A 22,481-nucleotide genomic window follows, 5' to 3' on the forward strand; every position below is an offset into this window, starting at 1 on the left:
CAGAACGATCAAGTTGCATGACCGTTCCCACTCAAAGATCATTCTTGGTAGAATGTTAACATTTCAGAAAGCCGTGCATGCTTCTGGAATTTTTATGGATTTTTAAGGAGCCAATGGAACAACTATTCCATGTGGTGAAATGACCATTTGCGATGGTGGAACGATCATTCCGTACACCCTGAAACTGTGCAAAAGTAATCATTATGATAGGAACGATCGTTCACGATGGTGGAACGACCTTTCTTCTAGGTTCTACAGTTTTTCAGAGTTACATTAAATGCAGCAACGACTCTTTACTTCTTAGGGGAGAGACAAGCAATAAATAGAGCATTTTATTGCAAAAAAAGATAAAGAGACTATCAGAGAAACAAAAATCTTATAAAAACCATTCTCACATAATCCTTTGTGCTAAAAGTCCAAATCATTATTAATCTCTTGTACTCATATTGAAAAAAAATCCAAATCATTATTAATCTCTTGTACTCATATTGAAAACATTCTATCACAAATTCTCTAGCTTCTTCATTCAAGAGATTCCTAAAAATTTGAAACCACAACCACCACTTGCTTGTTGCCTAGGCCACCTCAAGGCTAGCTGTTGCAAACTCTCATAGTGGCATTCATGACTAGGCTTTTTACAACCAGCCTCTGCCATGCCAATATGGCAACTAGCCACGTAAGGCTTTGGAATCAAGTGACCAATTTCGTAGGTGTGAATAATTTTGATGAGAAATTTAGTATGCAAATGGATATTTTACAATTTTTGTTAATTTGGTGTAAAATAACCTTTATGCCCTTCTATTGTTACATTTTTTTAATAGTTTTATTTTGGGAGGGAATTTGTAGTTTAGACATTCAAGGGATGGTAACTTATATTTTTGGCAAAACTAGGGTGGGAAAATATACTTCAGCCTAACAATTATAATAAGAGTGTGTTTGGTTGGGGATAATCTCCCATTATTAAGGTGATATCATCTTATATTACTTGATTATCACGTTTGGTTGTCAAGTAATATAAGATTCTAGTAATCTTTCAAAACTAATAGTAATAACTGTTGGTAATATGAGAGTTAATCTAATTATCTCCACTTTTTTAGGTATTTTAAAATTATATGGTAATCTTAATTTTGTTACAATTTTATCTTTAACTATTAAAATTTTTGGATAATAATACCCTTGTTTTGAAAAAATTTACAAAAAAAATTCAAGGACTATTTTATCCTTATATACAAAATTTTTAGGATGAAAATACCCATGAACTTGAAAAATATAACGCATGACTGGTGGCAAGATGTGGCCACCACTGCCGATAGTTGAAACAAGACATGATTGTTTTGCCCGTCTTCCTTCTATAAGATGTGTCATTGTCGTTGCACCTGTTATACATTAGTCACTTTATCAGATGGATGTCAAGAATGTCTTTTTGCATGGGGAATTGAAAGAGAAAGTCTATCTACAACCTCCTCCAAGGTATGATCATCTTCTTAACAAGGTTTGTCGAACATTTATAATCTTAAACAATATCTTTATTAGCACTTTGAGATAAAGGATTTGGATAATAAATAAATAGTATTGCTCTTGCAAAACTTGTATACAAATTTAAACATACAAAGTGACGTAGCATTGCCCTTTAATTGACATATTATTTATCTTCTTCTAATGAGTTGACTTTTTATTTTCATCTTCCCAATCATTATACATCACATCACTTTGCATACTAAACATGGTAAAAAACTTTGTAAAAGTAGTATTATTCTTAATGAATAATGAAATACATGCTACAATCTGGGATACCTTTTTTTTTTCTTAATTGCTTAAGAATAGGGCCAAATCCAGTTAACAGCACAATGGGCCTAGAAGCGGCTGGAATCCAAAATCCTAATGAAGCATGGCCGATATTCCCTTATGGAGAACTTGTAGAGTGTCTTATGTCTAGAGGTGGGCAGGGACTGGTCCCAAGCAGGCCCAGGCTTGAGCCCGTTTGGGACTGGTCCCACTCATGGTCCCAGGCCCATGAGAAAAATTAGGACCCGTACCAGGCCATAGGCCTGGTAGGGACTGGTCCCATGGGCCCAGGACCGGTCCTATGGGCTTGGATAATTTTTTTCTCCCCTCAATTTTTTTTTATATTTGGAGGGCAAAACAAAATTTTATAGGGGGTTTTTAGTATTTTTTAGGGGTAAAATTTATAAATTTTATAAATTTTTTAGACGTGGAAGATTTTTTTTTTATAAATTTTGTAAAATTTTATTTTAGCCCTCATAATTTATATTTATTTTAAAATTAATAGAGGGTTTTATGTAATTTGGCAGGAGACTATATTGAAAAAATACAAAAAATTTTGGGACCGGAAGGAGGGCCCGGGCCCTCCTCCTTAGGCCTGGTCCTGTTTTGGGACCAGGCCTCCTAGGTCCGGTCCTCTCAAGGATCAGTCCTAGGACCGGGTTTTGGAGCTGGGCTTTTGGGCCCGGTCCCAAATGCCCAGCTCTACTTATGTCTATTGAAATGATCAAGGGACTTTCACATCATGGTGAATTGACTGTGGACACGCTTCAAGTAGGGATAATTTTGCAACTGGAAGCCATTGGAGTTATCAGTATACAGGCAACTTAATATATTTCTACCTCCTCAACTTTGTACATAAAGTGAAAGCATAATTCAGATTTGAACCCAAGTTTATAAATTTTACCTGTAATGTTTTATTAGTGATAGAACCATCCATTTATACTCTTTTAACATGTTCTTTGGAGCTCTGCGGATCTCTAATTTCTAGCTCTCCATTGTTGATGGTCACAGCAAAACTCTGGCAACCGTGAGCTGATTGCAAAAATGGAAAAAAGGGAAAAGGATTGTCTACTAAAGAAGAAGAAGGCTTTTGATCCCTCCAAGAAACTGAATGACATGATGATATATATGGTCAAACTAGAATGGTATAAGAAGACTTGTGCATCTGATAAACGAGGCTACTACGATAGTTATAAGAGCGGGGGATCATCACAGAAGGACATAAAAGTTGTCGAGTTTAAGAAATACCTCAACAATTACTGGAAAAAAATGGTTGATGAAGCCGAGAGAAAACCCCAGACAGAAGGGGCTGCCTTCATGACCCGATGGCTATATGGTGGGACAAATTATCGTAGGATGGTTGAACCTCTTGACATTGCTGACTACTACAGCAAGGGTTTGAGAGACTACAAAACTAATGGAAGATCTCAACATTTTATAAGGTTGGAGCAATGGCTAGAGGAAGCTAAAAAATTGGAAGGAAAGAAACAAAACGTGTCAGCCAGTTCAACTGACTCAAAGAAACAAAAGGTATCAGCTCTTCTAACTGAAGATTCTTGCTTTTGGGCAGATGGCGCAAATCACTGAAAGATGGTGACCAGAGAGAATCAACAAGAAAGAATCTAATTAATTTTGAAGAGGATGTAATGAAGCAGATCGAGAATTATGCGGTATCTCCAGAGATTTTCTTAGCAGGGAGCAGCTTTATGCGGTGGAGAGAGTATGAAGAAATTATAGGAACTTCCTATAGTTCACAACTCACTCACTCTATGCAAAATGGCCTTTACTATCAGTATGGCAATGGTTCATAGCTTCTGGGATGAAATATGATTATTGTCAGTATGATTTATGTATGAGATGGAACATATTAATGCAGATGTTTGCACTTGTTCATTATACTGCATTAAGAGGCAATTGTTGTGCTATAAAAAATCAATAAAGGGGAAGTTCCTTCTTTATCTTAATTAATTCATTTGTATGTCTAGATTAAGCTGATAATCTGCTCTATTTTTGTGGCATTTGCATTCCACACCCATTCTAGAAAACAGATTAAAAAAAAAAAAAAAAATTGTATTCATTTTAAAAGCTTTGACCTCAATTGCTTGCAGGAAGAGCTAGTAATTGTACACAAAGGTTAACAGTCCAGGCAGATCATGATACGCAACATGACCCTAAAGGCTCTTACTAGGTAAGCTAATAAATCTTTATAGACATACACTCTATATGGAAAATGACAAGAAAGAAATTGCAATATTACGTAGTTTCTTGGAGATGAGAGTGGAGACTTGATAGAGCCACATGTAAACCCACATGGCTACACTCAGCATAGCTGGAATTGCCCCTTCCCATATCCTTGTCATATACACTACACGGTTGTATTGATAGTCTCGTTTCTTGCGGCCAAACACCACTTTGATATCAGAGATTTAGATGCAACACACCAATGTAAATATATGCTCTTTCTCAGATAATTGCATTAAGTTTTAATGTTCCATTGCAGATTTACATATAAAACTCATTTCCATTATGTCAGATTACACATTAAATCTTGGCAATTCTCCTACATGTTTGAGAGAATTCATCACCCCAAAAACTTGATACATAAACATAATATGCAAAGAAACCGAAACTTGTACTAATCATGATCCTTTCCAAATCTAAGCTCTTTCGAGTTTTTTCCGATCTTATAAAGTGTATTTTGTTCAGATAAAGATCCAATAAGGAGATAATCCTTGTTAAACTTGTACACGATAACATGTTTTGTTGAAGGTAAACCTGAATTAGGGAGCAACAGAGGGGTTTGTAGTTGACAGAATGTGAATGAGCTGTTAATGTCGACAAAACTCTAACCTAAGTTGAAGAGCCACCAGCTTATATATTAATGTGGAACAATCCACCACAGGCATAGCTAATAATCTTTGGTATTCCAAATGTCAGTACATTCAGAACTGTAACATTGATGAAGCTGTCTTCTATAGTGCACTTGCTCTTGTACTTTGTCATGGATACTATTTGAAAACGCACTTCATCACTCAAAGTGCTGTGAAACCTTACACTAGAAATATGGAGGAACATACGAATCTTGAAAATGATAGTAGATACTTGCAGCTGTCTGATGTTAGAATTCCACTCACTTTTGTAAGTTTTCCCCCCCTTTTTGTCCTCTCTCTTTTTCTATTTTATTACCTATCATGAATGATTTTCATAGGCTACCATGGCATATGCGTGAAGTAGCAATTTCATATATACGCAATATGTATTAGATTTAAAATAAAATAAAAAAGTTAAGCCAGTTTTGGGGCTATAAGTAGATAATAATTGTTAAAAATTATACTTTTTGATGAGAACTAGGGGAAAGAGTTCCCAAATGAGTCCTGGATAGGGGTGAAAATCGAGCTGAGCTACTCGCAAGCGGCTCGATGTTGGCTCGAATTCGGCTCAGCATTAGTTGAGTCAAGTTTGAGTTTGAGTAGTTATTCAAGTCGAGTTCGATCACAGTAGAACTCGACTCGAAATGTTTGCGAGTATTTCCAAGCTCAACGGTTAAGTTGATAGTTTTTAAAGTAATAAAGGTCGTATGTAATTTAAAAGTTATAAAGTAATAGTTTGAACTCGAATTCAATTAAAACTCGACTAAAACTCAAAAAAAAAAAAAAAATCGATTATACGAACTCGAATTCGAATTTCAAGTACCGAGTTCGAGTTAGAACTTGATTTCTTAGGCTTAATCAGGTTCAAACTCGAACTCAGTATTGTAGCGCTCGAATAGAGTTCGATTTACCAGATACTCAACTTGACTCAATTTCACCCTTACTCTTGGATCACAAATCCCTTAAGCACTGTGCCTCTTAATTGCAATGCAAGTGATATGATGCTGAAAGTTCGACGAGATTAATTGGATAGTCTATGCAATTGTTGCTGATATTCATGTAGAATATCCTGTATAAGCACAGGGATTGGTGTTTTATAACTACTACCTTTTTATAACAATAGATGGTTAAGCTGGCTACTATTAACACCTTGAAGTTGAATGAGAACTAAGGTGTTACTGAGACAGGCAGAGTATGACCAGTTACGGAGATTTAGAACATTTATTAGTGGGTCATATAAAATGAATTCTTTCCTGGTTAGAGCTTTATCTAAACAATAGACATTGTTATAGTTAATGGTTAATAAGACACCACACACACACACACACACACACACACACACACACACGCTATATATATATATATATATATATATATAATTTGAGCTCTTTTGAGTTTTCAAAGATCCTATTGTTGGAATATTGTGACTCACTTTCGTATTTGTTCTCATATGAAAAAGGAAAAATATTTAATGAAGAATATAATTGTAAACAGGAATAGAATTTAGAAGTTCTATTAAGAATTGAAATATAAATCTTATTAGAAATAGAATATCTCATATCTTACCTACAAATATAAAGATGAGAACCAATTCAAGGTTATGAGAAAATATGAGAGAATATGAGAACACATAGTATTTGATGTAAAAGTTATTAAACACCATAGATAAAGTGTCTTAGAAACTAGGATAGTTTCCACTCTAGGTACTAGGTTAAGCATGATTAGAAACTAGGATTGTTTCCGCTCTGTTTTATGTATTAGGTTTATGGTGTTGTGTACTCTTGTATATCGTGTTTATGAAACTACCGTGGATTTCTCTCATATGTGGATCTAGGCTGATTATGCCGAACCACGTAAATATCGTGTCTCTTTATGTGGTGTGATTTTATTCCTATGTTATTTATCTCCAAAGTATGTTTTCCATTGTGCGATCTCCTAACAAGTGGTATCAGAGCTCCAAGTTGCGAACTAGGAGATGACTTCTTTTGAGATGGTGGATGCATATAAGAAACGGGCTACAATAGGTTTAAGTTGTAGGTGTAGTGGTTCTCAAATCTTAGCGACAAAATTTGGCATGGCTACTGTGCAACCTGGATACTAGCAAAATCAGACATGGTTACTCTATGACATGGATGCCGTGATGGTGGAGCGTTATCTTTGTCATGTTCATCGCTATGATGGAAAACTCGCCAAGGTGGAGATTGTTGGGATATTGTGGCTTGCTTTCCTATTTGTTCCCATGTGAAAGTATGTCTTTAGGATAACTATTTAATAAAGAATACAATTGTAAATAGGAATAGAGTTTATGAATCCTGTTAAGAATTGAAATATGAATCCTATTAGAAATAGAATATCCCTTATCCTACCTATAAATATAGGGGTGAGAGTCAATTCAAGGTTATGAGAAAATATGAGAGAATGTGAGAACATAGGGTATTTGATGTAAGAATTATTAAACACCATGGGTAAAGTGTCTTAGAAACTAGGATCGTTTCCCACTCTAAGTACTGGGTTGAGCATGGTTAGAAACTAAGATTGTTTCTGCTCTATTTTATGTATCTGGTTTATGGTGTTGTGTGTTATTGTATATCGTGTTCATAAAACTATAGTGGATTTTTCTCATTCGTGAATATAGGCAGGTGATGCCGAACCATGTAAATATCGTGTCTCTTTGTGCAGTGTGATTTTATTCCTATGTTATTTATTTCAAAAATATGTTTTTCGCTACACGATCTCCTAACAAGTGGTATCAGAGCTCCAAGTTGCAAACTGAGAGATGAGTTCTTTCGAGATGGTGGATGCACATAAGAGACGGACTACAAAGGGTTTAAGTTGTAGGTGGAGTGGTTCTCAAATCTTGGTAGCAAAATTTGGCATGGCTACTGTACAACCTAGATGTTAGCAAATTGGACGTGGTTACTCTATGACCTGGATGCCGTAATGGTGGAGCATTGTCTTTGTCATGTTCACAGTTACGATGGAAAACTCTCACATTCATCGCTGTGTTGGAAAACTCGCCAAGGTGGAGATTGTTGGGATATTGTGGCTCGCTTTCCTATTTGTTCCTAAAGGTTTTCAATGAAAAATATAAGAAGTAGAGTACGAACAGAAACAGAGCAAAAACAGCCGAAAAAAATTTGGGATTTTTCTTACTGACTTGAATGAATATTGTTACAAGGTGGTTTACTATTTTGTATGTTAGTTAGATTACAAAACGCATTGTTTCTAACTAAGTTTCAAAATATTACAAAAACACCCTAGATCATTCTAATATTTTCCCTTAAACCCAACTCCTCTATCTGCTTCTATAGTCTTTTGCTTTTTTATCTCAACATTTCCCTTTAAGCTCGGTTCCACTATCTGCTATAGATTCTTCTGCTATTATCTCAACATTTCTACTTAAACTTAGCTCTTCTATCTACTTTTAGAGTCTTCTGCATTTTATCTTAACATCTGAGCATTTCAACGATGCTTCTAACATCTCCCTTTCAGCTTACAACTAAACATTTCAATACTTCTCTTTTACAATAGCATTTTAACAAACCACCTTCGACTATACTAAACTACATTACAGACTCTAGCAACAAACACAGAACAATCAGCACCTTATGCTACTTATAAATCATACAGACTTTTCTCAACACCTTCTGCTGTACACAAGTCATACAAACTTCTCTTTTACAACAACATTTCAGCAAACAAACCACCTTCTACTATACTCAACTTCATTGAAAACTTCAGTAGCAAAACATAAAAAAAATAAAACATCAGTTTGAACTCTAACAATAAAAACAAAACACTCAGCATATTCTGCTTGACACAAGTCATACAAAATGGCTACACATATTTCAGTACTACTCAAAACAACAGCTTCTACTATCCTCAACTTACTACACACATCAACAGCTTCTGCTACACACAAGTCATACAGAATGGCTACATACATTTTAGTATTACACAAAACAACAACTTCTACCATCCTTAACTTCATTACACACATCAACAGCTTTTGCTACTCATAACTCATACAAAGTATTCAAAGCCTATTTACTTAGGTAACTCGGAAGTCACACTTAACTTGTCTTTTAGCAAACCAAACCTGGTATTAGGTAGTGCTTTAGTCAAGATATCTGCTATCTGATATTCAGAAGCTACACACTGAACATTTAGAGCCTTCCTTGCAACAAGTTCTCTAACATAGTGTCCATCAATTTCTATATGTTTTGTCTTGGCATGAAACATAGGATTGGAGGACAAAGCACCAACACTTATGTTATCACACCAGATCATAGGAATATCAATAATTGCAATACCAAGTTGTTCAAATAAATGTTAAACCCAAACTACTTCTGTAGTAGCTTGACTAAGAGACTTGTATTCTGCTTTTGTGGAGGAAAGAAATACTACTTTTTGTTTTCTGGAACACCATTGAATCAAATTACCACCAAGAAACACATTATACCCACTGGTCGACCTTCTGTCATTGACATCATTGGCCTAATTTGCATCTACATAGTGTAACAAAACCCACATCGGAAGTGTATTGGGGAGGTCTTGGGCTTATAAATTGGGGGAGTCCCTCCACCTAATAAGTTAGTCTTTTGGGTGTGAAACTCCCAGCCCGTGACAAGTGGTATCAGAGCAGACTTGATCTGTCTTTCGATGCCCGCTAAGCCCCCATGCATAGGTGTCCACGTGTGATTGTGGGTCCACACGAGAGTGAGGTGGACTAGTAGGCAGGGGGCCCCACCTGTGACGAGGGCGTCACAGGATTGGGTGGGGGAGAATGTAACAAATCCCACATCAGAAGCGTATTGGGGAGGTCTTGGGCTTATAAATGAAGGGAGTCCCTCCACCTAATAGGTTAGCCTTTTGGGTGTGAAACTCCTAGCCCTTGACAATAGGCCTCCAAAATAAACTGCTTATTCCTAGTGAATGCAATACTATGCTATAGAGTGCCCTTAACATACCTCAAAATTCTTTTACAGGCTGTCCAGTGAGCTACAATAGGAATTTGTAGGAATTGACTCAACTTGTTTACTACAAATACCAAATCGTGTCTAAAGAAGGTCAAGTATTGTAAGCCTCCAATAATACTCCTGTAAAGAGTGGGTTGATCAAACATTTCACTGCCCTTTTTTCTCAATTCCACTCTAGTAGACATAGGAGTAGGTCATGATTTTGAATCCTCTATTCCAACTTCTTGCAACAGTTCTTGTGCATTCTTGGTCTATGTGAGAAGTAATCCAAAAGCATTTCTTTTAACTTCAAAGCCAAGAAAATACTATACTTCCCCTAGAGTTTTTAGAGCAAATTTTTTATTAAGATCCCCTACTATTTGAGAAATCAGTTGACTATTATTTCCTGTTAACAAGATGTCATCCACATAAACCAGTAGATACATCAGTTGAGAATCCTTTTTGTAGAAGAATAGAATCACATCTGAAGTAGAGTTTACAAAACCCCAATCCAACAATGCAGTTTTGAGTTTGTCAAACCAAGCTTTTGGAGCTTGTTTAAGGCCATATAGTGCCTTATGTAATCTGCATAATTCTTGTAATTGAGAACATGTAGAAAACCCTTCAGGGGGCATCATAAATACCTTTTCTGTTAATTCCCCATTCAGAAAAGCATTATTTACATCTAACTGTTGAATTTCCCAATTCTGATGCACTACTATAGATCAATGTTTTAAAACCCAACCCGGGGTGAAACTCGGCAAAGTTGCTGGGTCTCGAGTTGACCGATTTGACCAACAGTCAAACAAGGTAACAAAAACTTTTAAAATTTAGCAAATACACCCCTAAAAATTATGGTTAAGTCCCTATAGGTTTGAAATTTAGTAAACATACCCAAAATACAAATCGGTCGGCGACCCCAAATGCAACCCCAATCGTCCCAAGATCTAGGTGAAATCGGTTCAATTTCGGCCAGATCTCACTTATGCTGGTGTCAGCATTCCATGCCAAATCTCATTGATGCCAGTATTGAAAACCCTCCCCATCACCCCAAAAATACTCCCCTCTTCTGCCCGACCAAAACTCACCTCACCCTACCCTCGTTAGCCTTGCCCATCACTGGCAAAAGCTAGTTGTTGCCGTTGCCAGTTTTTTTTTTTTTTTTTTTTGGTTGATTTACTCACCAGATATCAACTCCGTCATCACCATTGCACTCATCGAAACTTTCTCCTCAAAAGCCCCAACATCTTGACCTTCAATTGTTTGTCGATCATCATCCCAAATTCTACGGTTTTGGGTGAATAGGAAAAATGTAAACCCAGCCCGGTGAAGCTTCTGAATCGCGATTAAACCATTGTTCTAGACAAGATGACTCTAATTTTAGTTGCTTTAATTACTAGAGAGAAAGTGTCAAAGTAATCAAGGCCAAGGGTTCGCTAAAACCCTTTAGCCACTAATCAGGCTTTGTACCTCTGAAAAGTGCATTTGAGTTCAACTTTGTCTTAAAAACCCACTTGCTTCCAACCACAAGGAACTAACTCCCAAGTTTTATTCTATAGAAGAGCTTGATGTTTAGTGTTCATAGCCTCTTTCCATTCAGGTACCTGGTACTTGTGGATAGTAGAGCTTGGTAAGTGGAATGAGTAGAACCAATGTTGGATCTGGTGAGCATAGGATGAGTGTTAGCAGCTCGAGTAGTGGAACATGAGGGTAATCCAAAAAGTGCTACTTCCAAATGAATTCCAACAAGATCCTGCTATTGAGTTGACCAATCAGATACTACATTGTCAGATGTAGAAGCTACTGTTGGATAGTAAGCATCAAATGAGTGTATCTTAGATAAGTGCATTGATATACACAAGAAATACTATATTATCATATAATTTTTTTTGCATCCGTTGCATCTTATATTTTTCCTTGACAATGTATAATTCTAGCAACTTTACATGTTTGTCACGTAGAGTGGATTGAAAAATGTTACCATGCAATGAAGACTGAATAGGGAATCACTAAATTTATAGACTTGGAAACATTTCATAACCCTTTAAAGGGATACCTTATTGATGACATTTGTGTATTTGGTGCGGAGGTTTTTGTTGTCAAAAGCACTTTCAAAAGGGAGTGCTTATCCATGGTGAAGGAGCCTGCTACTTGTTTCCATACTTGGAAAGTTAATAATTTTTTTACTTAACCTGATAACTGTCATTACTCCAATCAATTTGGAGACCAACAATGGTATATAAAAAGTTCCTTTGACACTTGTTGATTTAATTTGCTTCTCTTTGCTACTCAAATTACTGATGAAGTTTCTTGTTAATGTTTTGTAGGGTAGTTTGTCTCCACCATAGAGAAGCTGGAGAAGCCAAGGGTAGCTACATTTCACTTTATCTATATACTTATTCAAGAATTCCTGAGAATATAAATGGTTTGTGAATTTCATTCTGCGTGTCAAAGATCAAATGAATGAAGAAGACATTTTATTTCAGAGTATGTATATAATGTGCACATAGATTTTGAGTTGTCTGATAAGAACACCCAGAGTATTGAAAAATTCATGTCGTTGGCTAAATTGAAGGACCCAAAACTAAGTCGCTTGGTTAATGACATTTGCATCATTGAAGCAGAAGTTACTTTGCTTGGTTTGATAAATTAAAAGTGTCTTAATTCTGATGAAACATGTTGCAATTACTTCTTTTAGAGTCGAGAATTGATATATGGTTGTCATCAAATAATATTTATACAAATTTGATGTTAAAATTGTACACTTGTATATTCTAGATTAAAGTCACTGTTTGAAACTCCTTGGAAACATTATTGTCAATTCTTTCTTTCATATTGATAATTGGTTAGAAGATAACTTTATCTTATCATCGAATGATTATCCAATCATCCAAAACCATAATCGATACTCAATACTCAATACTCAATATGGATTGACATTACTAAATCTCCTCTAGTGAACCTAAAAGTAAGATTTCAAAGATTAAATTACTTTGATATGCAATTACTAATATAACCTTAATAAAAGAATAAAGGAACTCATTAGTTACAAGGAAAAGGAGGTATATGTACATGAAGTAAAAAATTTGTGGATATAATATCAAGAAATTTCTTCATTCTTTTCTGAAATTGGATGATCGAATTCGTATGGCATTAAACATCCAACAATTATAGTCTAAAAGTCAATCATACATAATTACGAAGAAGAAACAAGAGGCAAAATCCAATTAATTATTAATCATTCTTTCTACAATTGGAAATATATATAGTGTTTATTTTACTCTCTCTCTCTCTCTCTCTCTCTCTCTCTCTCTCTCTCTATATATATATATACACATTATTCCATGCTTGATTTAAAGTATAATAGTTAATAAGTTTATTTAATTTTTATCACGATTAATCATGCAGTGTTCTGTAGATGCAAAAAATCTATCACTACGGAAATAGGGTATGATCCTGTGAGGTTGAGGCCACCAACAATCCGCTGTACCTGCACACGCAAGAAAACAAGTGCGAAGCGAATGAAAAACACCAGGGTGGTGTTTTCCATAGGCACTCCGACGCCAAGTTAGCAAGGCTGAATGAGGCTAATTTAGTGAGGGTTTGGGAAAGAGAAGGTTACCAGAAGTCTAGTCGAAAACTATAACTATGACTGTGATCCGAGGTTCTCAAGAGTGAGAACTACGGGGTTAGAAGGTGTAATGTTTCTTTTTTCTGTGAGAGGGTTGGCCTCTGTTTAAATAGCAACTATAGGATCTTCGAGTCCTAGTAGGATTGTGAGTCCTTTGGAGGTTGAGGTTTATTGAATAGGAAGGCTTTTGATTCTCTTACTTTAGTAGGAGAGGGAGTCTTAGTTGGTCTAAGATACGGATCTTAGACCAATTAGGATAGTAACGGACCTCTTCGGTAGAATCTAATAGTACCGAAATAAGAAGTAGGCAACCTTGGTGTCCAAGTAAACCCTAGGTCCAATAGGTGATCTTGGATCAAAAGGCCTAGGCCCAGACAAGCTGATGATGAGGCCTAAACAAATCGGGGTCTTTGCTGATTGGGCTCAAGCAGTGAGCAACATGGTAGGTGTGCTGAGCGGACCTAATATGCAAACTCTATTACGAGCTTAATTAGAATTAGGCCATGGCTCCGAGCTTTGTTAAAGGTGTCTTTGTCTTTGGGCCTATTTGGGCTGAGGACATTTTTTGGCCTTAACAGTTTGCCCCTCACTCTCTAAGTTAAGGAGTGCTTAGCTTAGAGAGTAGATGTTGGTAAAGGTGTGCTTAGTTGTCCTTCGTGACTGACTAGTTGAATATGTGAATGTACTACTTTTCTATTCATGGAACCAAATAGTATAGTTTTTATTGTAGGTGATGCACTCGGTATACCAGGTCGAGTGGGCGAGTGGAGGTGAAACACAAACATGCCCTCACTTGTCGTATCTAACCGAGTGAGAAAGTGGAGTTGACCTTGAAGACCTCGCTCGATGCATCGGATCAAGGGAAAGCATGAAAGAATCTACTAGAGGTGTTCTTACTCGGTATGTTGAACTGGGTGAGAAGATGTGTAAAACGTCCTATGAAGGTGTCCTCACTCGGTGTATCGAACCGAGTGAGAGGATGTGCAAACCATCCTATGAAGGTGTCAGCACTCGGTGTATTGCATTGAGTGGAATACGTTAGGGTCATTCTGGTGGTGGTGCCTTCGGCTGATTGGTTGAATCCAAATGAGTAGGTGTATGTGCACTCCCAAGCAAGTGGTTAGTTCACTCGGTCGGGCTGACTGAGAGGGTGGAGGTTGTGTTTTGCTTTGGCGGCGTTTGTCACGAGGCTGGAAAGCCAAGGTTAAATAGTCAATGCGTCCGATGATAACTCCACTCGGTCGGGCGAACCGAGCGAGTGGTTAGCATCTCTATGGGTATATGCATGACGTGGTGGCAGCGAACCTTGAATAGGTAACGTGAAGCTGAATAATTCATCTCTCGACATGTGTACGACCAAGATCTCTTTTCTAAGTTTGGGAGGGACAATGGAGTCACACTGTTCGATGACCAATCGAAGGTTGCCATGCATAAATTTTAACAGCTTTTGTCAATAAAAGTGTTGAGGCGACTGTTCATTTCATTTCATTCTCAATTTCTCTCTTCTTTCTTTGCGTTTTCTCCCTATTTCAGTTTTTCTCCACAACAGTGAAAAGATTTCGGGAACTTTGGCCATTTTCATGGTAAATACTTGCTTCCTTATGTTGTTTTTCATTTTCTTTCGTCCTTTCTTTGTGTTTATGGTATTTTTGAAGGGATTTGGGTGAGGTTTGGTAGATTTTTTAGGGGAGTTTGAAAAAGAGGAGGTGCTGTATTTGTTTGGCTTGAACGGGGTAGGCTTGCGGGCAATTTTGATTATTTGGTTTGGCGTTTAGGAGATTGTGTGTTTAGGATCGATTTGGTGTGGTCTGGGTTTGAAGATTCTGGGTTTTCTAGGCTTTCAAGGTTTAGGGAGGTGAGAAGATGGAATCGATTTATGTAGGCTTCCCATCCGACTCATTTCAGTCTGCTAGATCAGGTCAAGTGAGGTGGTTTGAGTGAAGAAGTTTGGTTTTTGGTAAGGGCTAAGTCATGTAGGTCGCCCGGTCTCCTAGGTCAAGTGGAAAGGGATCTGAATGGGGGGTCTTGAGGTAGTAGGTACTCGGTCGTCCTAACCGAGTTGAAATTTCTTAGAGGCAAAGAGTTAGATTGGTTTCAGAGCCTGTTAGTCGGTCGCTCTAGGCTAATGGAGCTTTTGGAACTAAAGATAAGATTCGGTATTGAAAAGCCAATCGGTTGCCCAAGTCGAGTAGATAAGGAGTTGAATATCGCAGCCAAAGTTGGGCGATTCGAAGGGGGCAGAGATAGAAGCTGGGAATGAATACGAGGAGGCCCCAACGATGGTAATGATGCTAGAGGGTAGAGATGTTTCGGTCAGCATACCGAATGGGGTGAATGTGGCTACTCCTAGGCCGAGCCGTATTGCTTCGGGTGATGACGATTCAGACAAGCAAGGGACGAGTTGGGAAGACTCCAATGAAGCCAACGATTCTGAAATTTTTTCCTCCATCAATAATGGCTCTAAAGACGAGCCGAGTCGGTCGAGTCGACCCGATAGTGGGATATTGAGTAAGGACTATCCGCCCTTGCTGAAGGAGAGAGATGTGTGGCAAATCAAGACAATGTACCACATTCCAAAGTCTATCGAGATTAGGGTGCCCAAGTCATACGAGGGGGTTGATTGGGAGGCAAAAGGTTGGGTGAGTGCCTACGAGAAGTGGTTCCATGATGGGCTAAGGCTTCCTATTCCCCGTTTTGTCTTGGAGGTCTTGAACCATTTTATGATTGTGTCGACTCAGGTTATGCCGAATAGGTGGAGATTGTTGATGGCTCTAGAGGACCTCTGTATGCGAAATCAGGTGATGTTTGGGCTGCACAAGTTGCTATACTCATATTTCCTGAAGGAGAATGACAAGGACAAAGGCCGGTACACGATCACTCCCAGGCCCGATCGGGCTCATCTCGTAGCCGACCTCCGATCGAGTGGCAAAAACTAGAAGGAATGTTTCTTCTTCATGAGGGGTGAAGCGGTCTTTGGAGAGAGAGGCTAGGGTGAGATCTCGTATACTTGGCAAGCGACTAGTGAGGAACTTAGTCTTTATTTGTGCTTTGATTACTAAAGTCTTATTTTGTTTCTCCTTTGCAGATCCTGATTTCAATCGTGCCAGGCAGAGTGAGGACGGCTTGGACGTGCAAACTAGAAAAGTTCTTGACATTCTTAGGGCGCAGAAGGATTGGCGAGTAGTGTTGGAGGAGGCAAATTTGAGGACGAGTCACTTGTGGGTTAGAGTTGGTATGATTCACGAGGTATCCCCTTCCATTCACTGAAGCAAACTTGGAGTGTGCTGCTCATCCATTACTACAATCATATTTTGTCTGGTAAGTCAAGGCTGAACCCACTAACTATTAAGGAATTTACAATTATAGAAAAGCCTATGAAGAAGTTAGCCGTCTCGAGCGTAAGTGAGTCCATCGCGAGACGTCGCGAGAAGCGAAAGAGGGACTTTTTGACTAGAGAGGAGAGGAAGGTGGAGGATGTGGTTATGACTCCACCTAGACAACCGCTTGCGCCCGGGGCTGGGTCATCTAAGACGGTGGTCTTGGATGAGGAGACTTAGATGCTTACTTTTAGTATCCCAACCTTTGCGTCAACCTATTCGGAAGTTGATTCATGAGCAAGTTGGCCAATTCGTTCTTGTTCCCAACAGATGAGAGCTGACCAAATCAGATGGGCACGGTTGCAACTGCTGATTGGAGGGTTTCCCGTGCTTTCTAGGTATGAGCCAGATTTTTATCTTATTGTACTTGTAGTGACTATACACTGATCGAGTGGTTTTATTATGCAGGCTTTCATAAGTAGCTTGCACCTCAGGAAATCAATTATGTCGCAAGAGAAGAAAATATAGGACGTTTCTAAGTCCAATGCCAATCAACGACACAAAGAGGTGGCGGCCCAGAAGGTTGAGCGGGAAGGCCAACAGTGACTGAGGGAGGTCGAGGCCGAGCTGGAGCGATTACAAAAGGAGCTAGCCGAGAAGAACGTGGAGGTTGAGTTGCTAAGGGAGCAGTGCCTTAGCATTGCTAACGACGCCATCATCGGGGCTAGGGGAGAACTGATGCTAGAATACAAGGTCAGGAACACTGCCCACTGGAACCCGGATGAGGACATCCAGCTTTTGCGAGAGATAGAAGATGAGGAGGCTGCTGGTCACGTGGATTATACGAAGGAGTGGGTCGATGACCAGGTATTCTACCTCGCTAGTCAGCTAGGAATGTCGGTTACAAAGGATGCCAGTGACTAGGCTGCGGGGATGATTGTTGAGGCCAATGACAAGGTGACCGAGTCAGCGCAGATGGGTGAGACGACTCGTACTGATGATGTGGGGCATAATGCCTCTTAGGCTTATGTTTATTTTTTCCTCATGTATTTATGGGGCCTGCGTTGCCTTTTCATGGCGTATGTGCCTTTTTGTATCTAATGCTTAGCCGTTTGAGGCTTTTATGGTTTATCTGATACTTAGCTGTTTGGGGCTTTTATGTTTTAGCTTGTGTTTCCATTTTACTACTTTTTTCATGGATGGATGGATTGATTGTTTGTAGATGCGTAGGGGTTGAGCTCTTTTTCCTAGGTAATCACCTCGTAGATGTATCTTGTCTAGGCGAAACATTGTAATCGAGTCAGCATGGTCTGGTTCGGGTGTGTGAACCGATGCGGCCAATTTGAGCCGACTGATTGTGTTTGTGATGTGGACAAAGCCAAGTGGCTGAGTAGCTAGTGTCGCTTGAAGGTGATTTTATAGGACCATGTCAGTATGGGCTGACTGGAGTTGTAAGCCATTGAGTTGTTTTTGGTCGGGCTGGGCCGACCAAAGGTGTAAATTTGCCTGAATTGTTGAGTCAGTCTTGGTCGACTGGATGTGTAAGTCGATGAGTCGGTTTGAGCCGATTGAAAGTGTGAGCTTGCGTGAATTGTTAGGTCGGTCTGGGCCAACTGAAGGTGTAAGTCAGTATATCGCTAAATAGTTCTTTTATTGAATTCAGGCTACGAGGCCAACTAAAGGTGAGGGAGGTGGACATACCCATTCATCCTTTTTTTAAAACAGAAACAAGAATAAAGAATTGACGCTGAGATAAATCTGACTAAAAATAGTGGCGTTTGAGGTAGATTGCATTCCAACTATTGTTGATGTCCTTGCCGTCAGGGGTTTGAAATCCATATGCACCCTTTCCTACTTCCTTGGTGATCTTGTAGGGTCCCTCCTAGATAGGGCCGAGCTTGCCAAAGTTGATCCCTTAGTGTTTTGAAAGACTTTGCAGAGGACCCAGTCGTCTTCTTTGAAAGTTCTTACTCTGATATTGCGGTTGTAGTGTCGAGCAGCCTGCTGCTAGTAGATGGCATTGTAGATGTTTGCTTGCTCGTGTAGTTTGTCGACTATGTCCAAGTTGTGACAAAGGTTCTGGCTGTTGGCTTTTTCATCTGACCATTGGAGTCTGGTTGAAGGGACCGACACTTCAACTGTGTCCAAGTTGTGACAAAACCCTAGGAACTAAAACAATACAAGTAAAACACAACGTTTTTACAAAAAAAAAGTTTCTAGAATTCTTCGCGGCATCGCAACGAATCACAAAAATACACATTGAACCTGAGAGTTTCATGCCGTGGCGAAAATGCTTTTTGCTGGGGCGAAATTCTAACTCCATTTAGTTAAATTTACAGAACAGCCGTTGCATGCTCCAACACTTGAATCTTCGATTTTCTCTTTCCTTCTCATTCATCTTAGCTTCAAGGGTGCTTCCAATCAACCTCTAACATTCCTGGCTCTAAAAACTCTCGAATTTGAATTGATTGACCTCGTTTTTGCTTCATTTCGATATTGAAATGCATTTTAGACCTGAAATATGAACTGAACGAATTAAGTGGCAATTCAAGCCTAAATTCAAAGGAAAGTATCCGAAAATCCTACCAAATAAACAAGAAAAACAGTATAATCTACGAATTATCAATTGCATTGGCGAAACGCGGCTGGTCATGGTTCTAGGGAACTAGTTGTTGGTTCCTTAGCTCAGCCACGTTCTGTTGCACTACCTGTGCAACCATTGTCTTGATCATCTCCATCAACTGGCAGTTCTCGAGGGCTGACGTCCCTACCCCCTGGTTGTTCGCGGTGTGCTAAGTTGGCGACACAGGTGGTCGGCGCCCAGCGTTCTATTGTTGCACCTCTTGGTGGGTGGTTTCCATGTTCTCGTGATTTTCGGTGGTAGTTTTCGGTCTGGTGTACACCATTTTGGCCCTAGAACAAGTAAATAACGATGAATGTTTGCCGGAATATTTGAAATATTGGCAGAGGCCCTCCTTCTAGCTCCAAAATATTGATACAGAATTCTGCACCAACTAGGGGTGTGCAAAATTATTCGAAATTTGATCCAGAAAAACCGGATATCCGAAAATCCAGATTAGATTCGGATCGTAAATAAGAAAAATTCAAATATCCGGATCAGATACGGATCAAGTGTGAAAAAAAATCGGATATCCGTATCCGATCCGAATTTCATTAGCACTTTAAAGTAAAAACTTAAACCTAAAACAAAAAAGTAAAGTCTCTCCATCTCAATCTCACTCTCTTGTCTCTCCACCTCTAATCTCTCAACACCCACCGGCTACCACCCATCACCATCTTCACTTACTAGCTCTCCATCTTTGATCTCTCCCTGTATGGATTTTTGTTTCTTCTTCTTCACAAGGCATTTAGATTTGGTGGGTATGTTAGATCTTTGCTTCAAAATGGCTAAACAACCTTGTTCGTGTTTATGGAGAACTGTCATTTGTCAACACTGTTGGTTTAGTTTTTTCTTTTTAAAAATGGCTACATGGTCTTCTTTCATGTGGTCTTGGTGTTTAAAAATGGTTATTGAGTTTATTTTTTTTGTATCTTTTTGCTGCTCATGCATTTGTTTTTGTTAATTTTTGTGTACAAATACGGTAATAACATAAAGTTTGTGTTTTTTACATGTTTCAGAACTGTATTTTGAGTGTTTTAGATGTTTTGAAAATGAGAGGGCAGTTTGATTTGTTATTTTTTATATTTAATTGTCGATTGTGTCCAAGTTGTGACTGCCTTGGATCCATATGTGAGGAAGAAAGAGGTTCCGCCAGTGGATGAGCGAACTGTTGTTCGATAGGACCAGAAGACCACTGGTAGTTCGTCTTCCCATGCGCCCTTAGCTTTCTGGAGGTGCTTCTTTAAAGTTTGCATGATTTTTTTATTTGACAGTTCAGCTTGGCTGTTCGATTGGGGGTTGCAAGGGATAGAGAAGTTGAGCCTGATCCCCCACATGTCACAGAAGTCTCTGAAGCCTAAGCTGATGATTTGGGATCCATTGTCGATGACTATTTCCTTTGGTATTCCGAATTTGCAGATGACATGTTTCCAGATGAAGGCTTTTACCTCTCGATCTCTAACTTGGGCGAGTGCTTCGGCTTCGATCCACTTAGTAAAATAGTCGGTGACTGCCAACATGAAGACTTGTTGCTCGGGCGCGGTCAAGAGTTTCCCAACTATGTTCATCCCCCACTTTATGAATAGCCAATGTGTGAGGGTGGTGATGCGTGTTTTCATAAACATTCATATGTAGCAAATGCACTAGTCGCAAAAAGTAATAAAATGATAAGTAGAGTATCGTTCCCATGAGGATAGTGTTACTAAGTACCGATTTCTCTAGTTTAAGTCCTAATTGAAGCAACAATAAATTGGATTGATGGAAAATTAGCAAACAAAATATAAATGAATGATAATAAAATTAAAGCAAAACCCAACAACTTAACTAATTAAACAATGCTAAAAAATGATAGGGTATTGATTTCACCTAGATACGCTAACCCAAATCATAGAATCTATTACCCAAGTTCTAATTCCTTGATTGAAAATCGAATTTCATAAGTTGTAAAACATATCTTCTCAGGCTATATTTTCCTACTTATCCCTATTAAACTTCTGCACCCAACAAAATGAAGATTAATAGTTCAAAGTCTTTTAAGCTTTATGGAATTCTATCTAGATTTCATAGATCGCATTTATCTATCTCTAGTTTTCGCTCAATCTATGGTATTTATCCCAAGAGGCACAATCACAAATCACTTGTCAACGGATCTAGAGATGAAACGGCTCAAGGCAGCTACTCGTCTCGCAAGGCACTGGACGTCTTTGATGCAAGTTAGTGACGAGACCCCGAACGAACACTTGGCTAGGTTTAGCTTCATATTGTATTTCCTTAGGACGGCAAATGCTTGGCTGAGGTGGTCAAGGTACTGCTCGACCATAAGGGACTTGATGAGCATGTCGTCAATGTATACTTCTATAATGTCTCCTAGGTGTTCGGCAAACATTCTGTTGACCAGCCGCTGGTAGGTGGCCCCAACGTTCTTAAGACCAAAAGGAATTACCTTGTAGCAATAGGTTCCCCTCTCTGTGATGAAAGCTGTCTTTTCCTGGTCGTCCAGGTGTATCAAAATCTGGTTGTACCCTGAGAAGGCATCCATAAAACTTAGGAGTTTGTGACTTGTTGTCACATCGACCATCATGTCGATATGTGAGAGTGGGAAGGAGTCATTGGGACATGCCTTGTTCAGATCTGTGAAGTCTATGTAGACCCTCCATTTTTCATTTTTTTCTTGACGACCACCACGTTTGCTAGCCAGTTAGGATAATGGACTTCTCTAATCAATTTGTTACTTAGCAGCTTATCAATTTCTTCATTGATGACTCGGTTGCGTTCTGAAGCGAACTTCCTTTGCCTTGCTTCACTGGAGGGTGATCCGAATCTATGCGAAGGTGGTGGACGATTGCCTCAAGGCTGATGCCCATCATGTCCGCGTGGGACCAGGCGAAGTGATCCTGATTTTGCTTGAGGAAGTTTATACGTCGTTCTCTTATCTTGGGCTTTAGGCGAGAGCCTATCTAGGTCTTTCGGTCGGGGGTGGTTCGAATGTATCTGAACTTCATCAAACTCTTCCATGGATGGTTGATCTGGCTCGATTGGAAGGGTTGGATGGGACTGTAATTGCTATGTAGCATGACCTTCGCCTTTGAAGGCGTTCTTGTAGTAGTCTCTTGAGGCCTTAGGATCGCTCTTGATTTCTCTTACTCCCCACTTTGTTGGAAACCTGATAGTTTGATGGAAGGTGGATGGGACAGCTCGCATGTCGTGGATCTTGGGCCGACTCAAGATAACATTGTACTATGAGGGGCAATCAAGTACTAGGAAGATGGTTTGCTTGTTGATTCCGTTGGTGTAGACAGG

The 22,481-nt window shown here is 39.1% G+C and overlaps 2 protein-coding genes across 3 annotated transcripts in view; one reads left to right on the forward strand and one right to left on the reverse strand.

The window, feature by feature from the left end:
• LOC116121149 (post-GPI attachment to proteins factor 3-like) overlaps positions 1-22,481 on the reverse strand; it is a 91,859-nt gene that overhangs the window by 28,782 nt on the left and 40,596 nt on the right. The gene's annotated exons all lie outside the window — the stretch shown is intronic.
• Positions 2,506-3,596, forward strand: LOC116121151 (senescence-associated carboxylesterase 101-like). The gene is given in 3 exon segments (XM_031407092.1): positions 2,506-2,608; positions 2,789-3,352; positions 3,355-3,596. Coding segments are annotated over 3 exon segments (909 nt in total).

Source organism: Pistacia vera, unplaced genomic scaffold (genome assembly GCF_008641045.1).
Source record: "Pistacia vera cultivar Batoury unplaced genomic scaffold, PisVer_v2 Contig968, whole genome shotgun sequence".
NCBI classification, from domain to species: domain Eukaryota; kingdom Viridiplantae; phylum Streptophyta; class Magnoliopsida; order Sapindales; family Anacardiaceae; genus Pistacia; species Pistacia vera.